This window comes from Mus caroli, unplaced genomic scaffold, assembly GCF_978045245.1.
Source record: "Mus caroli unplaced genomic scaffold, Mus_caroli_1 scaffold_19, whole genome shotgun sequence".
NCBI lineage: Eukaryota > Metazoa > Chordata > Mammalia > Rodentia > Muridae > Mus > Mus caroli.
Genome location: NW_028227274.1, coordinates 41,994,208 through 42,008,224, shown reverse-complemented (window position 1 = coordinate 42,008,224; position 14,017 = coordinate 41,994,208). Strand labels below are relative to the sequence as shown.

The window sequence follows — 14,017 nt, the reverse complement described above, 5'->3', positions numbered from 1 at the left end:
GAGATAAAATTCTAAATATCATGCCACAAAATGCTCAGAACATCATATTGTACCCTATAAGTGTATACAGTTATGAGTTATCAAACACTATAGAAAGAAATGTTAAATTAAAAAAAATTAACCATTGTGTAGGTTTTTCTTTTTGCTTGTGTGTTATTTCTGCAACAGTGGATACCTTTGTCTGTTTAAAAAAACCCGAATCCTTGTTATTTCTCAATCGTCATTGGGAAATGCGTGGATTTTTTTTTTTTTTTTTGGTTTTTCGAGACAGGATTTCTCTGTATAGCCCTGGCTGTCCTGCAACTCACTTTGTAGACCAGGCTGGCCTCGAACTCAGAAATCCGCCTGCCTCTGCCTCCAGAGTGCTGGGATTAAAGGCGTACAACACCACACCCGGCTAGATAACTCTTGAAATTAGCTTACTAAACTTGTTGACAACAGGAACTCACAACCAAACAATACATAGAGCTCGAGAAGTCTTGGGGGAGAGTTGGGAAAAGGACTGAGGGACCCAAATAGGATAGGGGCTCCACAGAAAGACCAACAGAATCAATGAACCTGGACCCTTGGGGACTCTCAGAGACTGAACCACCAACCAAAGAGCAAGCACAGACTGGATCTAGGCCTCCGCACACACATGTAGCAGATAAGCAGCTTGGTCTTCATGCAGGTCCCCTATCAAACAGAGCAGGGAGTGTCCCTGAGCCAGTAGCCTGCCTGTTGATCCTGCATCCCTAAATGGACCACCTTGTGTGGCCTCAGTGGGAGAGGATGAACATAGTCCTACCCCAACTTGATGTGCCTGGTGGGGAGGGTACTTAGAGTACAAGAGCTGCTAATATCGGGTTGTAAAATGAATCAATAAATTAATTATTTAAAAAAGAACATAAATTAAAAGGAACCTCAACGAACTGGAGAAGTCATTTTAGAATTACTTGTATACATGCCACTCTTTAGAAGGTTCTTATCTGGAGAAGTCATTTTAGAATTACTTGTATACATGCCACTCGTTAGAAGGTTCTCATGAAAGACTACTCTGCTACAAACCTTTCCCCACTATACCATCCCCATTGTTAGACCTTAATGAAAGCTAAGCCTGATGTATAACAGACACTTCCACGTTCCTGTAAAGAACTGTTGTGTGAAATTATGAAAAGTTTGTCTGTGGCTCACAAAGTACGTACAACCCGACCTGCTCCAAGCCATCTTTTTTTTTTTTTTTTTTTTGCACCGAGTCAAAGCAAATTTCCTCCAAGGTATTGGTCTAAACTACAGTACTTTACTGCCCCCTGATGGGAAGATGAAGGATGGCCAATTGGCCAGTTGAAAGTTGTAAATCCTTCTAGGGCTCATAACAGTTGATAATGCTTTTGTTGTTGTTACTAATGTATATATGACTTTTAAATTAATTAATTAATTAATTAATTAATCTATTGATTCACTTTACATCCCTATATCAGCTTCCCCTTTCTTCCCTCACTTCCTCCATTTCTCCCTCCCCTCTTTCCTTAGGAAGGCAGAGTTCCCCCCTCTAGGTATTACCCTCTGGCTACCCACCAACTCCAGCACATTAGGTCGCTGCAGTACTAGACATATCCTTTCCTAGTGAGTCAAGACAAGGTAGTTCATTTAGAGGAACAGGATCCACAGGCAGGCAGGCAACAGATTCTGGAAGAGCACCCGCTCCTGTTGTCGGAGACCAAGCTGCTCATCTGCTACATATGAGCTGGGGGCATAGGTCCAACCTGTTCTCACTCTTTTGTTTGTGATTCAGTCTTCAGGAGGCCGCAAGAGTACAGGTTAGTTGATTCTGTTGGTCTTCCTGTGGCATCCCTTTTCTCTTCAGGTCTCTCAATCCTCCCAACTATTCTGTAAGACTCCCCACGTTTGGCTGTGGGTCTCTGCATCTCTTTCCATTGGTTGCTTGGTGGAGCCTCCCAGAAAAGTTATGCTAAGTTCCTGTCTGCAAGCATAACTGAGTATCATTAATGTGTCAGGGATTGGTTCTTGCCTATGGGATGGGTCTCAATTTGGAGAAGTCAATCATTGGCCACTCTTTCCATCTCTGTTCTTTGTTTTTGTAGGCAGGGCACATTTTGGGTAGAAGGCTTTGTGGGTGGGTTGCTGTCCTTATGCCTTCACTGGGGGTACTCCTGGAGACAGGCAGTGGGAACTTCAGGCACCATATCTACCACTGCTAAGTCTCAGCTAGAGTCACCTCTACAGATTTCATGGGGCCTCCACCACCACTACCCACTGCCAAATCCCAGGTCTCTGGCAAGTAGAGAGATGCCCCACCCACATCTGATCCTCTTTCCCCTTCTGTCCCTATACCTCACTGCCCCTTTCCTTTCTCCACCATCCTATCTCCCACCCTCTTCCCTCCATCCATCCACCTCTGAAATCTCTTTTATTTCCCCTTCTGAAAAAGATTTTCAAGGATCTTCCCTTGAATCCTCCCTGTTAATTGGTTTCTTTGGGTCCTTGGATTATAGAGTGATTATCCTGTACTTTATGGCTGACATCGACTTATAGGTGATTACATACCATGTATGTTCTTTTGACTCTGGGTTTCCTCACTCAGGATGATATTTTCTAGTTCCATCCATTTGCCTGCTTACTTCACTATGTCATTGTTTTTTTTTTTTTTTTATTTTTTATTTTTTTGGTTTTTCGAGACAGGGTTTCTCTGTGTAGCCCTGGCTGTCCTGGAACTCACTTTGTAGACCAGGCTGGCCTCGAACTCAGAAATCTGCCTGCCTCTGCCTCCCGAGTGCTGGGATTAAAGGCGTGGGCCACCACGCCTGGCCATCATTGTTTTTAATAGCTGAGTAGTATTCTATTGAGTAATCAAACCACATTTTGTCTATTCATTCTTCAATTGACAGACATCTGGGTTATTTCCATGTTCTGGGTATTAAGAATAAAGCTGATATAAACATAGTTGAGGGAGTGTCCTTGTAAGAAGGTGTAGTATCTTCTGGGCATATGGCCAGGAGTGGTATAGCTGGTCTTGAGGTAGAACTGTTGCCAGTTTTCTGAGAAACTGCCAAATTGATTTCCAGAGTGATTGTATAAGTTTGCACTCCCACCAGCAAATGGAAGAGTGTTCCCCTTCCTCCACATCCTTTGCAGAATGTACTGTTGCTTGAGGTTTTGATCTTAGCCCTCCTGAAAGGTATAAGATGGAGTCTCAGAGTCATTTGGTTTTCTTTTTCCTGATGACTAAAGACTGAACATTTCTTAAGTGTTTCACAACCTTTGGGGATTCCTCTGTTGAGAATTCTCTGTTTAACTCTGTACCCCATTTTTAATTGGGTTATATCTCTGTTTGTGTCTAACATCTTGAGTCCTTCTTAAGTTTTGTATGTTAGTCCCATTTGGTTCATAATCTCTCTTAGCTTAATTATTTCTCTGTTTAGTTTCTGTTCATTGGTGCGATGATGCTTTTGACAATTACTATAGCAGAGCAAGCAATGTGTCTTACAGATTAGACTGAGATGTTATAATTCACAGTAGGTAGTGATTTTTACAGGTCGTGTTTAACTGCTTATGCAATATTAAAAGAAAGATGGTTTGAAGAATTAGAGAGGAAAGTTGTAGTCTTAACAACAGATGAGAGACAAGAGGAAACATGGGGGATGATGGAGCAGGAGGAGGAAGAAAGAAGAGAGAGGAGAAGAAGGACAATTGGGAAATAGAAGGAAGGAGTCTCTGTGGGCAGGAAGGAAAGAGAGAAGGAGTGGCTGCTGGAGATAATTCTGAGGGTAGAGATCACATTCTAAATTGCAGAGTTGAGAGTTGTAGAGAGATTTACTCTTCAAGTCACAGTGTAAGACAGTATTGCCTTTAGATGCATGCTGATCTCTTTTCCCTCTTCACACATATCTACAATCAAGTTACAGGAAAAAAATATCATCGAAGCTATTATCAGTTATGTGTAGCATATTTTATGTAAATGTTGACTAAAATCATCTCTATTCTTATAAAAAACAGTCTTGTCCTCCTGGATTCTTAAGGAAAAGAGTAATACTATATTCTAATAGAAACTAGATTCTAGAGGAAAAATAAATACAATGGCATAATAAAGACACTTTCTTTTCCTTTCTGACAATGTGCTCCCAGAGAAACTAAGATATAGAACCTAAAAAAATTAACAAACATTAGACTAAATAACACAAGGCATTGAAGGATATTGTTTATGAGTTTCAGGTTCTCTGCCTCAGCATTCATATTATAGGAGATCCTCGGAATAGGAATAAGAAAGACATGGAAAAATCCTGAACTAAGGATGTAGATCTGGGAGTAAGGAGAGATGAAATGTCTGCTTAGTGCAACCATGCTATGGGAAGGGCGCAGGAGATTGCAATTGCTTCCCATGGAGAACAAAAGCACACAAATCAAAAAGATAATGGAGTCCAGATCTTACACAGGCTTCCATTAGTGCTCGGTTAAGATAAAAAAGAAATTCAACTTGTGACATTAATGTGGGCTTAATAATCTTACAAAAACAGATTAACAAATGTGATATAATATCAGTAGCCTTTGGAAACAACCCTTGTCCCCAGAGTTCTTGATGTTCCTGTATCAAGTACGTGAAGTAATGAGAGTTGGCATGCTATGAAGACTGAATACCTCCTTCCCCCCAAGGCTCTTTGCTTTCAAATTCTAAAGATGAGAGATCTAAGGATGACTTCCTTTTCACTGTACCCCTTTATTCATCATAGAGTCATCAACCTGACCCAAGTTTATAATGCACTGATAAGGAATAGAGTCATCATTCTCCCAGGCCAGATGTGACCAAGCTAGTGATAGGAGACAGAATATGACTACATATCAGTTTGCTGACTCTATTAGAAAACATGTGAGTGAGTATGTGGCATGCACACAGATGAGGTATTATAACTGGGAGAAGCATATATTCCTATATGCTCCAGAGAATAAAATGTGTCTTTAGGATTTAACAGAAATGACCACTGAGACATTCATAGGTATGAACAATGTAATCTTTTTCTATTGGAGAAAGGTAGGGACAGTGAAGACATGGAGCCGTTTTAAACTCAAGTAGATTCCTCTGTATCAAGGCTTAGATAAGGATTGTAGCTGGGCACAATGGAACACTCTAGTTATTGTTATTACTTGGGAGGCTAAGACAGGAGAATTTCAAGTTTGAGACCAGCCTGGACATACTACATATCACAAAGACAGAAGTGATAAAAGTGCAAATATGTAAGGAGAAATTTATAAAAGCTGGGCAACAGGGATTGATCAGGAAGACAGCAAAGCTTTGTCATTGGATTAATTTATTTAAATGGCAAGAAAATAAAGAAGAACTTGTTCTGGGAAAGCCCTAGATGTTTTACGTAAAGAAGACCACTGGTGATAATGTTAGTGAACTGAAAAAACTTACTGTTTGCCTTTGGCCTCTGGTTTAAATGTTCACATCCGTTCTACTGCTAAGACACGAAACAGAGACCCAAGGATCCAAGACACAAGTTAAGATCTTCAGGAAACTTTGTTTATTTGTAGAGATTGGGATTGATCCCAGACTCCTCCAACCTGTGAGATGGTGCTTCAATTGTAAAATTGTAAGCTATCTCCAAGCCGGAATAGTTTATATATTAAAGAAAACACAGAAGGACCATCCAGCCATCAGCTTCCAACAGGTCTTTGTTACCAGGAATCTATGAAAAGACAAAAAAAAAAAAAAAAAAAAAAAAGGCCAAAGGAGAGATTAAGTATAATAAGGAAGTGTCTCTGCTGGAGATAAATGGAAAATATCATCTTACACATCCAGGTTCACTTACCTAGCACTTTCCATTGTAGTAATATCTAATTCTTCCCCCAGATTTCCTAAATGAAAGCATAATAAGTATTTCATTAGGAAATTTTCCATGGGGAAGTTAAGACACAAACTATTAAGTTAGCTGGTTAGGGCAAGGGCAAGGGCATTTGCCACTGAAGATACCTACAACCTCTTTAAAATAATCTCTCTGATTGGGCCTGAGTTTGTGATGTGTGAGGTGGAAGAGGCATCTGTGATTCAGTCAACACTCTCAGCCTTTGGCTAAAATCTGGCTAAAATGGAAACTACTGTGAAGGCTCAGGGTTTACACCGTCTCTCTTTGCTCCTTGCACAAAAGGACAAAATGTTGTTAGAGTAAGGTTCCAGTCTGACTGCACAAGAAATGGTTTACTTCTTGGGAAACACACTGCCTCACATAGACACAAGCTAACATCATGGTGACATTGCAATCTGGGTGTTTAATGACTGATTTCCTGTCATGTAAATCCAAAGAACTGAGTAACCAGTCCCAGGCAGTGGGCCAAAGTCTGCTGTTGTGCTAGTACAACTCAAGGTTTTAGACATTGAGGCAGCAGAAAATATCTAATACAAGATAAATGTAAACTTTATGCTAAAATCAAAGGGAGGGGGGTTCAAGGAGTTCTAGAATTTCTGTAGGCAATCCATTAATTATGGGAGCATTGGGACTATGAGGTGTCACGTGAGGGCCACCAGTCAGTCTAACATGGGTACCTTATATGCCTGTATAACCTTCTGTTATGATGGCTCGTCTAAGGAAGTTTGATTTCTGTCTCCCTAAATAGGAGAGAAAGACTGGCCTCATGGCTGCTGAACTTGGTTGGGGCAACATGGACAGAAATAGTAAGCAACAAGCTTACTTTTTTTTCCCTTTCTCTCCAAAGAATACTCACAAGCTCTCAACACACAAGATGCAGGAATTATCATAGGTTACAAAATTGGTGCCGCAGATGGGTTGTTTTAGGTCAGGGCAGGGGTCCACTGTTTTGTTGAACCGACTCAAATTTACTTTCTTATAAGGACATTTGATCTGAAGTTGAGAGGAAACAAAGAAAGAAATCATGAGAACTGTGCTCAAACAAATAGACCTCTTGTGGATTGTATTAGGGAAATCCCGTCAAGTCAGAATCACATTCCAGTATCACAGTGTCTCCCAGTGTATCTACATACAAAGCAATGGCACTAGATTCAGTCTACACTGTCTGATAAGCATCATTTCCTGTGGCTAGGGACTCGTAGAGGCCTGGTAAGCTATAGTGAGAGGAAAGAAAACATTTAAATTCATGAATGAAGCAAAGATAAAGTCGCCAACACTTGTAAAGGTGAGAGACTACTCTGAAGCAAATCTATAAAAACAGAAAAGAAATAACCTTTTATTTATATTTTCCCTTTATCTCACTAATCACATATGTGTTGGCCCCACAATATACACAGAGCTGAGCAGGATAAGCGAAAAGAAGAAAAAAATTCACCCTTCTCTTTTATTCATACAGGAGCTGCAAACCTAATTTGAGCTTCTGTGCAGAGATTCCTCATTCCTTTACATTTTCGTGCTTCCAGTATCCAAGAGATTGATGCTTTTCATATTTTTAACACAGCAGAATGTGATAGGACCACTCTTTTTACAAAAGAACAACTCCCTGAAAGCAACTTTGTGAACGCGCAAGCCCATGTGTGTGTGTGTGTGTGTGTGTGTGTGTGTGTGTGTGTGTGTGTTGGTTCCCAGCTTAGAGCACTTTATTTTAGACTCTAAACAACAAGAAGCCTGAAATTCTCATGCGCCCATGTACATATTGGCAGCAGCAGATTGGGTCAGTGAGTTCTAACAAGAAAACTGATGGGGGGCGCTATGGGGGACTTTTGGGATAGTATTGGAAATGTAATTGAGGAAATTATGTAATAAAAATATTTAAAAAAAAAAAAAAAGAAATAAATCACAAAAAAAAAGGAAAAAAAAAAATAAATGACAATAAAAACAATGCAGAAAATAAAAAAAAAAAAAAAAAAAAAAAAAAGAAAACTGAAATAAGACATTAAATTGTTAGGGGAGTGTAGGAAGTCTAAGAAGTTAGAGGGAGGACAGGAGTAGACAAAATGAAGATGCATTTTATGCCTGTATGAAATTCTCAAAGAACAGATAATTTTTAAAAATTAAAATATTAGATTCAGAACCTGGAGAGATTGTCAGGGGCCTCATGAAAACTTATAGCAGTTGGTAACTCCAGTTCCAGAAAGTTCAGTGACCTCTGTCTCTTGTGATAACCACGCACATATGCAGTACACTTACATGGGAGCAGGCAAAACCCTTGTACAATTAACAAAAAAAGTCTTTTAAAAATTGCATTTGAATTGAGTCCTAGAAAATCCAGTAGGCAATTACCTTAATAAGTCCATGTGTAGGCCACCAAACTCGAGCACCTGGAGCTAGAGAATGTATAAATATATTGCAAAATTTAATCCTGATAAACCATAACCTAACCTTCTGACAGAACAAGAAAGCTCTAATTCCTCACAAAGTAACCCCAAAGCAATGAAAAGCATTGTTTCATTTATATATTTATTTATCCCCTTGTAGAATGCGGACTGACATCCCTGCTTCTGTAAACAATCAGCAGGGAAGGAGTGTACCACCAGTAGGGATGCTGGGAGCCCAGAGTATAGAACGCTATGGGAGGAAAACACCTTGTCAAGTTGACATTCAGGAATTTTCAGAAGATGTGTGAAAAACTGAGAACTCTGTTCTGCTTGGGATTCCCAGTACAGCCTATTCCCTAGACGTCACAGAGATCCTGAGCCACTGGAGATCTCTGTGGGGGCATTTCCAAATATTTTAAAGATGTTCTCTGAATGAAGAAATACTACTGGTCACTTTCAGCCACTACCTCCCCGAGTGCTCTCTCTTCCCTGAGCATTAGGTCCCACAACTTGCATGTAATATATTGAAAAATCAAAACTTTATGTCTCTGGATCAGACTTCACTGTCTCTCTAAGCATGTGTATCAGAAAGCACAAATGTGGTGGTCTGCACCTTTATTCATAGACATATTTTCACTAAAATCATTTGTAGTTCAAAGTATTTTCTTTATATTACACATTCGCATCCACAAAACCTTGCATTCTTAAAGGAAAAGCAAATTACTCACCAGCCAGGATTGCCAAGTGAAGCATAATGGAGAACAAAACTGAACACTGGAAATATTTGACCATTTTTTTTTTCCTTCTGGTGTTACTGTGGAATGATGTCCTGAGATGCTGTCTGAAGCTACCACCTTTTGATCCAACCATCCAGGGGGACGTAATCAGAATGTTAAATCAACTTTTGAAAGAATATCCCACTGCAAACTCTACTTTAAAATCTATCCCACCACGCTTCAAGAGTAAATATCTAGGAAAAGTTAGAGCTTTACTAATCACCTAAAAGATTAAAATTAATTTCAGTGACAGAATGGATGTGAATACTTAGAAAATAGATGGAGATCAGAAGTTCCTATTCTGTGTGCCCAATTGTACTATTTTAGTATAGAGGTGTTTTACATCTCTTGAAATGGATACTCCATACCCTAAATTCTATTCACATATATTTTAAGGTGCAAAAACAAGCTGGGGCACCTAGAGGTTTACAGACATTACTGGAGCAATAGGGAGAAGGAAGTCTATATTTTCTTATGATGTAGAAATGGGATCTTTAAATCAAGGAAAAGGCAGAGATACTACAGGAAAACTCTGCTGTGCTAAAAATCTTCTGGCTGAATATTCTGGGATACTGAGTAACAAAAGAAAGCACCATATCACCATCTCAGGGGAACCCCAGCTCCAATCCAAGACACTAAACTGTCTCTGGAGAGTAGCACTTTCCATGAAAATTGGACATTTTTGGCAGCATATCTGAATGTCTTGTCTCCTGAGACAACCTTGGGCATTATGGTCTTGCTAAACATATCACTACCTCATCCTACCATCTCCCTCTAGATTCTTTAGGGATGGAGCAGTATCAACAAAAGCCATAAGTCCAACACATCAACTGAAGTCATTTCATGCTCCATGCCACAACTGACCCACCTTACAAAGAGAAGATGAAGTCAATGGGCTCCTTTTTAGCTGTTACTTCTTTAAAGCTCAAGAGTTGGGGCTTCTTGAGGGGACGGTAGCTGCGTAGGAGAAGGCACTGAGGCATTGTGTGCTGGGCTGAGCAGGCCCTAGTAGGTTCATCATGATTCTAGTTAGGTCAAGGTCAGACCTCAGCAGGGGATATTTGGAAGGACTTGTGGAGGGCAAGAACTGGTCACTGGAAAGGGCAGCCAGAGTATCATGTGAGCATACCTGCTGCAGCTGGTAGGAGCACAGTCACACAGTAAGTGTCCCCTAAGAGTGAAGGCTTCTCAGGCAGAATGATAAAATACAAAGAAACACCTAAGGTACAGGAGTCTGGAGCAGTGATTTGCAGTGGTACGTGAGATCCACAGATGCCATCTGCAGTGGGTGCACCCTTGTCCCTTAGGCAACCTGAGCCTTTTCGTTCTTAATGGAGACCGTGGTTAGCATGGTGGAGCTCCCTCTGTTGCATGAGTTTTATGGTTTTTTTTTTTTTGAGGGGGGGAAGGGGTGGTTTCTATCCTTTTGTTTTCATCTAGGAAGAAAATACATGGGATAGAATTATTTTAAAAAAGCAAAATGACATGGAGTTAGGCAAGTCAGAAAGAAGTGTTAAAAATAAATTGTGTATTGAGTGTCATTATTTTTAAACTAATACAAATAATGACACACAATACACTGTTTTTTCCATATTCAATCATGTTTTGAAGTTTACATGTTTTTTGTTTTGTTTTCAGTGAAAAATAAACTGCCACATTTTCTTGGTTTTAAATAGTTATTTAAAGCTTATATTTATTTTCACATATGTGAATGAGAATTTATTAATACTTTTTAATTGTTGATCATTATCATGATTCTGATTTTAATTGTTATTAAAATTTTTGTAATAATAAGTTTATATTGGCATCCTTTCATTTATCTCTTACTCCAATTTAATATTTTAATATGTATATCTATACATATATTGTAGAGTCTGTAAAGACTCTGAGCAATCTGAAATATGAAAGAGAATTCCATATGCAGAAGCTAGGTTAAAGAAATAAGCACAGGAAAGTGGAGGGTGACCTATTGGTGAAAAAGGGGATTAGCAGGAGGGCAGCATGGGAGGGCTATGAAGGGGATGTGTATGCTCCAAACACACTATATGCCTAAGCAAAAAGGTTGTAATGAAACCCATGGCTCTGTACAACTAGTATATGCCAATGATGTTTTTATCTAGCTTGCATGTCATAGCTAAAATGCAGGCTATTTTGACAATAATGTATTAGTCTTAGATGAACAATGTATTCCTCAGTTCAGAAAGACGAGGCATTCAACAGTTTAGGAATGTTTACAGATGTAGAAACAGAACTGGCAACAGTATTTTGTCAACATGGAGAATCATTTATTCCATCTGCATTACAGAAATTTCCTGGTGCACTTATTTTTTTTTAATTTCATTAGATATTTTCTTCATTTAAAGTTCAAATGTTATCCCAAAAGTCCCCTATACCCTCCCTCCCGCCCTGCTCCCCTACACAACCACTCCCACTTCTTGGCCCTGGTGTTTCCCTGTACTGGGGCATATAAAGTTTGCAAGACCAAGGGATCTCTCTTCCCAATGATGGCTGACTAGGTCCTCTTCTGCTACATATGCAGCTAGAGATACGAGCTCTGGGGGTACTGGTTAGTTCATATTGTTTCACCTATAGGGCTGCAGACCCCTTCAACTCCTTGGGTACTTTCTCTAGCTCCTCCCTTGGGGGCCCTGTGTTCTATCCTATAGATGACTGTGAGCATCCTCTTCTGTATTTGCCAGGTACTGGCATAGCCTCACATTAGACAGCTATATCAGGGTCCTTTCAGCATAATCTTGCTGGCATATGCAATAGTGTCTGCATTTGGTGGCTGATTATGGGATGGATCCCCAGGTGGGGCAGTCTCTTGATGGTCCATCCTTTTGTCTTAGCTCCAAACTTTGTCTCTGTAACTCCTTCCATGGTTATTTTGTTCCCTATTCTAAGGAGGAATGAAGTATCCACACATTGGTCTTTCTTCTTCTTGATTTTCTTGTGTTTTGCAAATTGTGTCTTGGGTATTCTAGGTTTCTGGGCTAATATCCACTTATCACTGAGTGCATATCAAGTGACTTCTTTTGTGATTGGGTTACCTCACTCAGAATGTTATCCTCCAGATCCATCCATTTGCCTAAGAATTTCATCAATTCATTGTTTTTAATAGCTGAGTAGTACTTCATTGTGTAAATGTACCACATTTTCTGTACCCATTCTTCTGTTGAAGGACATCTGGGTTCTTTCCAGCTTCTGGCCATTATAAATAAGGCTGCTATGAACATAGTGGAGCATGTGACCTTATTACCAGTTGGAACATCATCTGGGTATATATGCTTAGGAGAGGTATTGCTGGATCTTCCGGTAGTACTATGTCCAATTTTCTGAGCAACCACCAGACTGATTTCCAGAGTGGTTGTACAAGCTTGCAATCCCACCAGCAATGGAGGAGTGTTCCTCTTTCTCCACATCCTCGCCAGCATCTGCTGTCCCTGGTACACTTATTTTGATAGCTTATAACCATGGCTATTGATATAGATGTCCTAGGGTCACAGTGCCTGACTCACTCATTGTTAAAAAATAACAGTGAATGCGAAATTACTTTCCACTAGAAAGCAAACACCCATGTTTTCTACTTTGATTTGCTGCAAAATTCATTAACAGTTCATCACTGCTCTGGGAAGTTACAGAGACTTGTGGAGTCTAGGATTGGTAAAAAAAAAAAAGTAAGGTAAACACTGGAAACACATGGTGAAAACAAATGGCCAATCTCTTTCTCTAATGTAGTCAATATCACAGCCAGGCAAAGTCACTGAGTCAATAATTATACAAGCTCAAGAATGTAATTGCCCGTAGTCAAGTTTTCTGAATCTTGGGACATTAGAGTATTGATGATGACCACTATATTTCTCACATAAGCATTGAGAAATGACCAATAAAACCCACAGATATGACACGTCAACTTTGTAAAATTAAGTACCAACTTTGTAAGATAAAGTTAGTTTCATACTGCAACACACAGGGTCTGTAAACAGTAGTCTGTAAATATTATTTAATCCTAAAAATCTTAGGAAAAAATTAACCTAGTATAGAAGAAAAAATCAGAAAGATTTTACATTTTTAGAGCCTTCCAAATCCCAGAACTAATATTGAGAAAAGAAACTAGATATTGATTAATACTCAGACCTGTCTCAAAGCACCCAAATCTATGGTTCATGTCATATGATGCCCTAATGGACTAACTTTAAAATGACAATATAAGTCTTCTGGACATATCACCATCTCTGATTTCAAACTGTACTACAGAGCAATTGTAGTAACAACTGCATGGTACTGGGATAAAAACAAAAGGTTGATCAATGAACTCTAACTGAAGACCCAAAAGTAAATCCATACACCTATGGACACTTCTGGATTTTTGAAAAAGAAGTCAAATCTATACAATGGAAAAAAAGAAAACATCTTCAACAAATGATGCTGGTCTAATTAGATGTCTCATGCAGAAAAGTGCAAATAGATCTGATCCACTTCTACTGCCCTGAACAAAATTCAAGTCCAAGTGGATTGAAGACCTCAACATAAAATTGGATATACTGATTGTGATGGAAGAGAAAGTGGAGAATAGCCTTGAATGCATTGGAACAGGAGACAACTTTCTGAACAGAACATCTACAGTTCAAGCACTAAGATCGACAATTAATAAATGGGACCTCATGAAACTGAAAACCTTTTGTAAGGCAAGGACACCATCAAAAGGACAAAATTAATGGGAAAATACCTTCACCAATTTCACATTTGACAGAGGGCTAGTATACAAAATATATTAAGAACACAAGAAACCGAATAACCAAAAATATAAGATCATCAACAAAACAAGTAACCCAATTAAAAATGGGCACAGATCTCAGCAGAGGAGTCTCTAGTGACGAAGAAGCACTTCATTGTTTCACATCCTTAGTCATCATGGAAACGTAAATCAAAATAACCTAGATTCCATCTTACATCTTTGAGAATGGTTAAGATCAAGAACTTGAGTGACAGCTCCTGCTAA

General features: G+C 39.3%; 1 protein-coding gene across 1 annotated transcript; it reads right to left on the bottom strand.

Moving 5' to 3' along the window:
• Positions 1-5,807: 5,807 nt before the first annotated feature.
• On the bottom strand, positions 5,808-9,031 carry Spink14 (serine peptidase inhibitor Kazal type 14 (putative)). Its single transcript, XM_021151177.2, has 4 exons — positions 8,968-9,031; positions 8,205-8,248; positions 6,718-6,854; positions 5,808-5,853 (listed from the first exon to the last, which is right to left on the bottom strand). Exons 1-4 carry the CDS (start codon positions 9,029-9,031, stop codon positions 5,808-5,810), a joined length of 291 nt encoding a protein of 96 aa, XP_021006836.1.
• Between the last annotated feature and the right edge of the window lie 4,986 nt (positions 9,032-14,017).

Excerpts from the sequence above, each read along its gene's own strand:
- Spink14 (XM_021151177.2), bottom strand. The coding sequence starts at position 9,031 with ATGGTCAAATATTTCCAGTGTTCAGTTTTGTTCTCCATTATGCTTCAC. Across the intron at positions 8,249-8,967 it reads TCACTTGGCAATCCTGGCTG|CTCCAGGTGCTCGAGTTTGG; the intron begins GTGAGTAATTTG and ends TACATTCTCTAG. Across the intron at positions 6,855-8,204 it reads CTACACATGGACTTATTAAG|ATCAAATGTCCTTATAAGAA; the intron begins GTAATTGCCTAC and ends TCTCAACTTCAG.